Source organism: Grammomys surdaster, unplaced genomic scaffold, assembly GCF_004785775.1.
Source record: "Grammomys surdaster isolate TR1022 unplaced genomic scaffold, NIH_TR_1.0 134, whole genome shotgun sequence".
NCBI classification, from domain to species: domain Eukaryota; kingdom Metazoa; phylum Chordata; class Mammalia; order Rodentia; family Muridae; genus Grammomys; species Grammomys surdaster.
This window is the reverse complement of record NW_021604592.1, coordinates 4,321,737-4,332,928: the sequence shown is the minus strand read 5'-3', so window position 1 is coordinate 4,332,928 and position 11,192 is coordinate 4,321,737. Positions and strand designations below refer to the sequence as shown.

Sequence of the window (11,192 nt, the reverse complement as noted above, 5' to 3'; positions counted from 1 at the left end):
GACTCTGTGTCTGCTCCAGCCCAGAGGACCAGGCAGGGGCGGAAGGGCAGTTTTATTACTTTTTAATTGATTTCTCTCTCTTACATTTCTTTTGCTTTTATTATTTTTTTGTTGCATCTTTTATTATCACCTCCTCGATTCTGCTTTCTTTCGGCTTATTTCACTGCTGTTTCCTCATCATGTTCTCACCATATGATGGCCATGTTCTGGGACCTGGATTCATTTCGGATAGAGGAGTCTGATAGTATAAATGCCCTTCAGGACACTAGCTGCATTAGCTATATCACAAGCTTACAATATGTCCAGTTTGATTTTCTTCTTTTCAGAATACTTTGTGATTGCTTTTGTAATTTGTTTTTGACCTACAGATTATTTAAAAGTAGACTGTTTCCATCTTTTTTCATCCATCTTTGTTACTGATTTCTAATTTTGTTGTGGAATATGCTTCCACATCATTTGAGTCCTGGAATTTATTTAGGCTTGTTTTAGTATAACATAGACATCATTTTGAAAATTTTTCTGTGGTACCAGATAAGAATATGTATTCTGCTCAGATTCTCTCACTTTGTAATGTAAGCTACCTTAGAACTTGTGATCCTCCTGCCCACGTCAAGATTCCAAGTGTACACATCTATGCCCAGACCAGTTTTCTTTAGATCATCGTAGCATAATATTCCTTTTTATATTCTGTGACTTTTTGATCTTTGTGTCTTCGTTTGATATTATCTTTAAAACCTAATGAGATAACCTGTACCTTTTCATTGAGATGTTTGGATAAAAATTTACATTTAATGTGTTATTGAGACAATCTCATATATATATATATATATATATATATATATATGTATAAAATCATTATTATTTCTTACTATTTCTTCTGTATTTATCCTTATTTTAAAGGTCCATTTAATTTACATGTTCACCTGTTTACTGTTGTGTGTTTAAATTTGCCCACCTTTATCTGCTACTTTTATCCCTTTTGCTTTCTAGCTCCTCATTTGACAGTCTTGTCAGGTGTATATTGCCCCTTTCCAGGCCATTTGACCTTCCAGTTTATGATAAGAATTTTAAAATACAGATGTATGTAAATTGCCACGGGAGATAAACTATTGCAGCCCCTGAGATTTCTTTCTTAGAGGTTGCAAGTTTAAATAAGATGTTTCAGAGTGAATATAGATAGACATCCTAACTTGTCCAAGGATATAAACTTAAGGGACAAATCAACTTTATTATTTCCAATTAGCCAACCATCCAAGTCCAATTGACCAGTTTCTTTGATATGTTTTTCCTCAAAATTATTTATAGTTACTGTCTTCCTTATAAGTTAAAATTGCGTTCCCCCCAAATTCTGATGTTGACATCTGAATTCTTTGTACCTCAAGTGTGGGTTTATTTGCTGCTTTTTAAAAAAAAAGGATCAATAAAGAAAAATGGATATATAAGCATGCCTTAACACAATAAAGATTGGTGTACCTATAAAATATTTGATTAATACATTGGTAGAATATAGGGCAGAGCATTAGGAAAATATGGCCACCAGAAGAGAGGCTTCAGGAGCAAGGAAGGATGCCAGAATTTTAACCTTAGACCCATGGTCTCCAGAACTGTTGGGGAAATGGAATTTTGTTGTTTAACACATGAAGCTCTGTGTGTGCTTTGTTGTGTCAGCCCCAGAAAACTAGCACAGCATTTCAGTGTTCCAGATTGTTTTCATTATCATCTCCAGGGAGCACATGTCATATGAAAGGGGAAGATTCCCTTTTGATTTCCACACTTCCCACATTGGTATATAGTTCAGAAGGCTCTGCCCTGTGACTTTCTACTACTCTTCGATGGTTGACACATTGTATGGATGTATTTTACCATGTAATATAGACCTTTTTTTAGTTTAATTAATCAATTTATTTATTTACATTTCAAATGATATGGCCCTTCCCTGTTACCCCTCCACAACTGCCCATTCCACTCCCTCCTCTTTGCCTCTATGAGGATGCTCCTCCACCCACTCACCCACTCCTGCCTCACCACTGTAGCATCTGCTTACACTGGGGCATCAAGCCTCCACAGGACCTCCTCTCCCATTGATGTCAAATAAGGCCATCCCCTGCTACATATGTATCTGGAGCCATGGATCCCTCCATGTATACTCTTTGGTTGGTGGTTTAGTCCCTGGGACTCTAGGTGGTCTAGTCAGTTGATATTGTTCTCCCTATGGGATTGCAATTCCCTTCAGCTCCTTCAGTCCTTCCCCTAGCTCTTCCATTTGGGTCCCTGTGCTCAGTCTGATGGTTGGCTGTGAGCATCCAAATCTATATTGGTCAGGCGCTGGTAGAACCTCTTCGGAGGACAACTATACTACGCTCCTGTCAGCAGTGTCTGGGTTTGGTGTCTGCAGATGGGATGGATCCCTAGGTGGGGTGGTCTCTGGATGGCCTTTCCTTCAGTCTCTGTTCAGACTCATTGTTTTCATTTCTAATTAGCTCAATAGACAACTTTCATTTCAAATGTCATAGCAATAAGTCAACAAAAACATGAAAATTTATATGATACTATGTGGAAATGTGTCTGAATATACATACATATTTCCAGATTTTAACACATCTTAAGTATTAACATGTAAAAATAATATATATTTCACTTTTCCAGACTAGTTTGACTAATAACTGCATGATCTAGACTTAATTAGGCTCTGGATATTTTAATGTGAAGCTAGGAAATAAAATAGGCTTCCTAATACCAGTCAGCTTTTATTTGCTTTCTGGGAGAAATTTTGTAATTCTGTGTGATAAATATTCTCAGTTATTATTTCTACAAGAAAACAATTTCCCTTTGTTCATCAACTGACTTTTGGTATATGGGGTTTGTCATATTTCTTAAAGTTATTCTGGCTAGTAAAGCTACTTTTAAATAACAAACTCATCCATCGTAGATTTCCTGGGCTTTCACAATATAATTTAGCTCTCAAATTTACAATCCTTTTGCTGAAGACATTTTCTTTTCATTCCAAAATCCTCTTGCTGGATAGATTTAAGCTGAACAGTGTTTGAATAATGTATCCCTGATAAACAACAGAGTGGATCCCTACAACGAGCTGGACTAGCAAACCTTGACCCGATTTGGGTGGTTTCAACTCGAAATATGAGAGGACAAGGAAATATCCTGATAAAACTGTAAAACACAGTATCAGAACTTCCTTTTGGAAGGCCAAAACCACACTCAAGTTTTAAGGTGTTTATTTTATAATTCCTACTGAGTATTAAAGTCAATCTGAAGCTTTAAAAAAAAAAGCAAATGCTTTCTAACTATGTAAGTTCATATAAATGAAATACACTTTGAAATATTCCTTCAACCTTGTAAGAGAGTAACCATGCCTATAACGCAACAGTAGGGGAGTACTTATGCTTGGATTATGTCTATAGGACAAGACATAGACTCTTCTGTCAAGAGATATCTATTCAAACAAACTCTAAAATCCAATGGTGTAAAATGCTGATCATTAGATGATAATAAAGGCAAGAGAAGCAGAAACCCTGTTCTACTGGATTTTTTTTTTTTAATCATCCATCCAATTAAAGACTAGGACATGTATTAATTCCTTGAAGAACAAAGTAAGGACATTTCACTTTATGCACCATAGAGTCTTACAGAGTTATGTTTACCTAATAACTACAGACACATTGGTGAGTATTTTTCATCAACAAAGAAGTGACAGGATATTGGTAGCCACAATAACCATATAAAAGAAACGGCTTTTTAAATTTCAGAGAAAGAATAGGTTTGATTGTCTGAGCAGACTGTATTTTGGGAGCTTCCTTAAGAGTATCATCCCCATACTGTATCACACGCTGTTTCCATACAGAGGGAAAGACTTGGCTGACCACTGAAGTGAGCTCTTTGTTGTAAGTCAACTGGTAAGCTGCATGTTCAAAGGAAAAGATATCGTGGGTTTTGAGGGAAGACTGTATCCCACACACCTAGGCTGCCTGAGTTTGGGTCCTGGCCCACTCTTCAGCTATGTGTGCTTGGGCACGTTACATAGCACTCTTTACCTCAGTTTCCCTTTTACCAAGACAAGAGATGATAGCATATGCTTCATTGGCTTGTCAGGAGATTCAACAAGATTCTATGTGTGAAGTGCTTATAAATAAACCAATTGTATTTTGTCTTACTTTCTATACTGTAACATATATTTACTATAGCTGTGTTTGTAACTGGTAGTTTCCCTTCACGGGGATGGATGGAACATGATCACATGACTTGTGATATAAATATTCACAACATTCAGTGCATAAAATGATCTTTTATGTCAGGCACTGGATCCTGAGGTTTTCCCTCTTGTTTCTTATATGAATGTTAAATATTCTGATTTCATGTTGTTTATCCTGGCCAACTTTCCATGTTTCAATTTTGTTGTCATTTTGTTTCAAGTGTGCCTGCTGAAAGTATCATGCTGTTGTAACGATACAAGATTCCTCTATTTTGGATATTGGAAAGGTGGCTTAGTGGTGAAGGGTGCCTGCTCGTTTCCTACAGGACTTGAATTTGGTTCTGGGCACCTATGTTGGCTGGTCCACAACCACCTGCAAGTCCAGATCTCAGGCATTTGTCATCCTCTTCTGGACTTTCTGGGTACATGTGGCATACACACAAGACAGACAGACATATGTGCACATAAATAAAAATAATTAGGAGACATCTACAAGGCTATTTTCTTTAATCTCCAACAGAAATATGTACATATAATTATATCATATTTAAACATAACTTATTACTCATTATTTTCTGTTTTTCTTTCTTCTTTTCTTGTTCCTATAAAAACCAACACAGTTATCATTGTTTTCAACTGTAATTTAAAACATCTGACATTGGTTTTTAAGATATGGTCAGTATCAAACGCTTCCAAGTCCACCCTTTTCTCTTGCTTTCATTCATGTAAATTAAGTTTTACCACCTCCCTCTACAAGACCCACTTTGTGAGATGACACTGCTGTAGTCCTTGCAACAGTGCTGGCAGATTCTGGGGACAGTTTACTTTCAATTTATTGACCCAAATAAATCTTCCTATGTCTTCTGGGAATTCTGCATGCCATCGACATATCAAATTCTTATTTCTATTCTTGCTTTACATCTCTACCCTTCTTGCCCATTTGAATGTCTTGTCACTTCAGTCAGGAGAATGTGTGGAAGGCTGCACAGATGCTTCTGTCTTGACAGAAATTTGACAGTGTATTTTGAGTGGTGTGGTAAGAAACAGGGAAAGTTTGACCAAGATGTGAGAAGAAATTATGGCACATAATGTACAATTTAAAAATGAAAGTGTTTGTGTCTCAAGAAGGGAAAATGTAAGAGAGACATGACACAACCTTCAGTCACCCAAAGGGATGGCATGTAGCTCACAAAATTGGTTCTGTGGCAGGCAAATTATTGCTGTCCAAGTCACTGAGAGGAGGGTACGTGATCAAATGTAGGACTGAGCAATTTAATTTCTAAGGTATTTTCCTATCCCATGCTTCTGTCAGTGTAAGCTTGACATTTTTGAAATGTGAAATGAAAAAGAATCTTCTTCCCCTTATTTAGTTTACATAAGGATTTGACTAGTACTCTTATGAAAAACATATCTGCATCTAGAAATCTTGATTTAAGTTTGCAGTATGATGTAGTATTTAGATAGAATGAGTTTACAAATTGGTTTTTTGGGGGGGATTTTATGATACAATCTTGAGATATAGTCATGCAACATCATTATTTATAGGGACCAGTGCTTTAAAATACCTTAAAAGTGTACCATAGCATAAGGCACTGGTTTGACTAAAGAGTAAATGCAGTTACTCTATAAAATTCGGTGACGTGGTTTGAGGTTTTGTGAGAAATAGAATGTGATACAATACATGTGGTAAGTAATATAAACTGTTCTGTATAAAGCTACTTTTTTGAGTTCTTAGAGAGGCATATACTGAGATGGAATAAGAGCTAATAGAGAAAGGGCAGACAGAGTAGAGGAAGTCAAAGGACGTCTTCAGATTTGTAGAAGTTGCAAAAATAAATAGAAGAACATTGGTTGTGGAAGATGCAAAACTGTTAGGAATATGTAATGCTCTGGAGTTACAACTTTTATAAATTATTTTAGTTTGAGTGTTGGAGAGCAAGGATCTTCATTTGATTTCTAGGAATCACATAAGGTGGCTTATAATCACCGGTAGCTCCAGCTCGAGAGATATTGGACCATCTGGCCTCCGAGGGCATCTATACTCACGTGCTCATCCCCACATAGCCATAATCAAAAAATAAAAATAAATCTCTTGTTGGAAAAAAAAGCTGCATACTTTGACAACTCAACAACCTTTCATGTTATTTCTCTAGTTTGGCGGCAAGAAGAAGTTACACAAGTTGACCAATATTCAAGTGAAGCTGAAAGAAAGGCTGCTCTGTGTGAACTTTTGGAAAAAGAGACACAGATAATTGCTTCCATCGGGAGACATAGATATGTTGCTCGTATGGAGAAGCAGGATGCAGCTATACAAGCTTTTCTGGATAAGGTTAGTGAAGTTATGTTAACATGAATGTAGTTTGAATTTAACCATGTGGAATAATAAACTAAAGGAGACCTATACCTTAAGAACTTCCATTAAAATTTTAACATTTGGATATTTCTTTAAATCCTATATATTAGCTCTTTTAATACAGCTAACTACTCAAACTGTACCCTCAAATAAAGACCAATAGAGAACATGAGAGTCTCTTGTTCCTGACTAACGGGATTTGGTTTATGGGTGAAAAGGAGTGATTATTTGAATTTGGAGAGTTTTACATTCTGATATGGTACAAAATAGTAAAGTCCCAGAATGTCTGGGTCTGGGGTACCCAGTGATCACCACCTTGGTAGTTAGCTGGAGACCTATGTTTATGCTTTGGCTCACCACAGCACTAGTTGACTGGACACTTCTGACCAATGGCTATATAATTACTGAAAAGCAAGAAAATGTGCAATTAAGGGGAAAACTAAATTAATTACCCTTTTGCGGTCAAATTGGCTATTACTATTAAAGCCTGTTTCCACAGTAACAAATTTCCTTTTATAAACCTGATATTTCCAGATAACTAAAAGCTAATCCATCCATCCAACCATCCATCCATCCATCCATCCATCCATCCATCCATCCATCTATCCATCCATCCAGAAGAAGAAAAGGATACAGTTTTCTACGACACTTGCTGGTTGCAATTCTACTTCTGTGACTCTTGTTATCTTAGAACATTACTTAAAACTACATTGTTTATTCCTTTAAATGTTCAGTCGTCTCATTTGGGCACTATTTCATGTGACTTCAGATCATAACTGGCTTTAATTTAAGTTCTGGTTCTAGAATAGACCCTTAGGAACTTCAAAATCATCCATTCAATTCCTACTGTCTTCTGCCCTTCGGAGATCTCAGGCATACACCTCAGGGTGATGTGGTAACCTGAACTCACCTTTACCCCTATATGAATCCAGTTCTGTAGCACTCCTGTAACCTCTGTCTGTGAGTACCTCATCTATTCACTTGCTCTAGCTCAGCAGTTGTCAACCTGTGCTTCGTGACCCCTTTGGAGGTTGAACAACCTTTTCACTGGAGTCACCCAAGATCATTGTAAAACACAGGTATTTGCATTATGATTCATAACACATAGCAAAATTTAAGTGAATCTGGATATCCTCCTCATCTGGATAGTTTTATTTCCACATGAGGCCATTATTTCGAAATTCTTAAGTTCTGTTCCATCACCTAATTGACTACTGGGAAGACCTTCCTAGGCACACCTAGATCCTGGCCCTCTGTACTTCGCTGTGGGACCATGATTTAATCACCTCCTGTTTGTGTAGCCCCCTTGTCCCACTGTTGTCCCATCATCATCCTTTTTGTCTACTACATCTACTTTGCTCCAATCAGGCTCAGTTGCTTGTCTCCATAAAGACCAGGTACTTTTGACACTTTTGCATCTGACTCACTTCTGTGTGATGCTTTTGCATCAGGCATGTACCTGGTGCATCCAGGGTGTTTGTAAGAGATGGAGGTACCAATGGACAAGAAAGACAGATAGCACTCATCCATCCTTACATGAAACTTGTCTTCTTCAGGACTTCTCCTTTCCAACTTCTCTTAGTTATCAGATACTTTCTCCTTCAAACAAGCATGAATGTTCTCCTTCTTCCAGGGAGGAAGGGTTGATACCCCCCTTTCTTGAGATTGTGCTTATTGCTCTTATGGGACTCACTCTCTTCTCTGACTTTATATGTAGTAGTTATTTATTATTGTATCTAATGTAACCTGGTCTACACAATGAGGTGCGGGCCAACCATGGCTACATATTAAGACGATGTCTCAAAAGAAGAATCTTGAAAGGGTATCATACCCTAATTTTATTGTATGTAATATATCATAATATTATTATTACAACCTTTCACACACACACACACACACACACACACGTTTTGTATTTAATATTTTATTTACTTAATAAATAGGTTGGGATAGTCCTTCAAAATTTGTAGCTTGTGATAGCCTTTCAAGATTTTTCTTTTAAGACAGGGTCTTACTATGTAGCCTTGGGATGGCCTTGTACTTCACTATGTAGACCAGGCTGACCTCAAAGTCACAGACATCCAATAGCCTCTGTTTGTGGAGCACACACATCTGGCCAATCATGATATTCTTAAGGTGAGAGATATGTTTTATCTCTATGTTCTCATACCCTTATACATTTCTTACAAAGATTATCAATGCATGTTTATGGAGGAAGACAGGAAAATATGAACAGACAATAGTGATGTGGACTTGATATTCCAGATATAGAACAAGTCATGTTACTACCATTGTTAAAATTCTCAAATATTATCATTCTAGAAAAGACATATTTGCTGTAGTTTGGATAACAATGACCCCGTATGTTCATATATTTGAAAGGTTACTCATCAGGGAGTAGAACTCTTTAATCGGATTAGAAGGATTAGGAGGTGTGACCTTGTTGGAGAAAGTGTGTCATGGGAGAGTGAGGTTTGGGTTTCAAAAAGCCAATGCTAGGCCTAGTCTCTCTGCCTCTCTGCTTGAAAATCAGGACATACAGCTCTCAGATACTTTTCCAGAGTGAACCTTCCATTCCTTCCTGCTGCCACACTGCCCACCATGATGATGATGGACTAAAACCTCTGAAACTGTAAGCAACCCCACAATTAAATGCTTGCTTTTATAAGAGTTACCTTGCTCACAGTATCTCTTCACAGCAATAGAGCAATGACTAGGACAATATTTTTCACAATCATATTTTGAATTAAATTTACAGTTCCAACAAGGTGATTATCTTGCATCTGCTTTATGACTAGGACCTGGAATTTTACATGCCTCTAAGCAATTTTTGAAATTATATATGTGCAGAGTCCATCAGTGGATCAAAGCTGGGATATGAAACTGACTCTAGAGTCAACTGATATTATCATCCTTCCTCATGAAGTATGGCATGCTAAGAAAATTCTTGTATGAATCTCATCCAAAATAAGGATAAGATGGTGACATATTGTTAAAAGGGATTTCTATGAGGAAGATATGGTTTTGAATTCTAAATACTTCATAAAGAGTGGAAGCCAAGGCCTTGAAGGACTCTGAATGTACAGAGGTCTGCTCTGTGACAAGGGCATACTTGGAAAGCTGAGACTGCTCTGTAACCAGGGCATACTGGGAAAGCCGAGGAAATGAAGGTAGATTTTGTATGTTGTCCTTGGAAGTAGACTGAGGAGACAACTGGAAGGCAGGGAGGGTGTTCATTTGACTTTACTATTAAGAAAATAAAACATGGCCAGGCAGTGGTGGCGCACGCCTTTAATCCCAGCACTTGGGAGGCAGAGGTAGGTGGATTTCTGAGCTCGAGGCCAGCCTGGTCTACAGAGTGAGTTCCAGGACAGCCAGGGCTACACAGAGAAACCCTGTCTCGAAAAAACCAAAAACCAAAAACCAAACAAGAAAGAAAGAAAGAAAGAAAGAAAGAAAGAAAGAAAGAAAGAAAGAAAGAAAGAAAGAAAGAAAAACATTAAATGCAAAGTGCCTGTGTGTGCTGTGTGTGTATGTGTGTGTAAGGTTGTAAGGTCAGAGAAAAGCAGAGCAACAACTGATTTTGTGTTCTTATGTTCTGAACCAGTCAAATTGACAACCTTAACCTCACTCTAATACAGGACATCTAAAGTATGCTTTTGTATATGATGTTGTACTAAGTATCTAAGTGAATGATGCAGGCTTCAGTAGGAAATACTTATGCTAGGTATGGTCTCCGTGTCTGTCCATCCTGTCCATTCGCATGCTTCTGTTGTCACTAACATCAAGGAGTCGCAACTCATTTCATAAAATGTTGAAGCAACGCACTGTTGTACAGGACTCTTGATTGCTGATAAAACAGTTTATAGTTAATCCCAGAAGTCAGCCGAGGTCACAGCCAAGGTCAAAGCCATGATCTGAACTACGTTTATCATCAACAGCACAGTAAAGTAGACAGATACTTAAAGCAACATTTTACTTTCTTATCGTTTAGAAATAACTTGAAAGAATAAAGGTCTTTGTTTAGTTCAAGTTTAAACTCCTTTACTACGACAACTGTGGGATCTATTGAAACCACATTTTTAAAAGAATCTTTTGCTTAATATATGATTTCTCCAGATAGTGATGGAGATGCTTTTGTTGGTGTGATCGAGAAATTGAACAAATGATCCCTACAGTTCCAATTCAAAGTAAAAAAAAATATTCACTCTGAGGGTTTTTAAAAACATTAACTTGTAATTTACCAGATAGAACACTGACTTCTACAGGTTACTAGGCACTAAGAACTGACAGATACACAGACATAAGGGAATTCAGGTCATGACATCTAAATGAAAGGTCACTAATTGCCTTCTGGTCTTAATGTCTTGGGTGCATTTTCACAAACTGTATGAAGAGATCATTTGCATTTCTGCAAGAGATCATTCCTAGAGTTGAGGCTGTTCATCCCCCTTCTTTTTTTTTTTCCATACATTATTTCTCACACAGTCACAAGCTTAAAGAAACCTGCAACTGATGTGAGCAGTGCCATGTAAATGCTTTTTCTCAATGCTCAGGTGGCCAACAGGTAATGGGATAGAAAATGCATCTCTCTCTCTCTCTCTCTCTCTCTCTCTCTCTCTCTCTCTCTCT

General features: G+C 37.5%; 1 protein-coding gene across 1 annotated transcript in view; it reads left to right on the top strand.

The window, feature by feature from the left end:
• The window catches only part of Iqub (IQ motif and ubiquitin domain containing), a 51,692-nt gene that overhangs the window by 22,475 nt on the left and 18,025 nt on the right, over positions 1-11,192 (top strand). Inside the window, exon 8 of the mRNA XM_028762656.1 lies at positions 6,361-6,536. Coding sequence (XP_028618489.1) covers positions 6,361-6,536 — 176 coding nt within the window. The remainder of the gene's footprint in view (positions 1-6,360; positions 6,537-11,192) is intronic.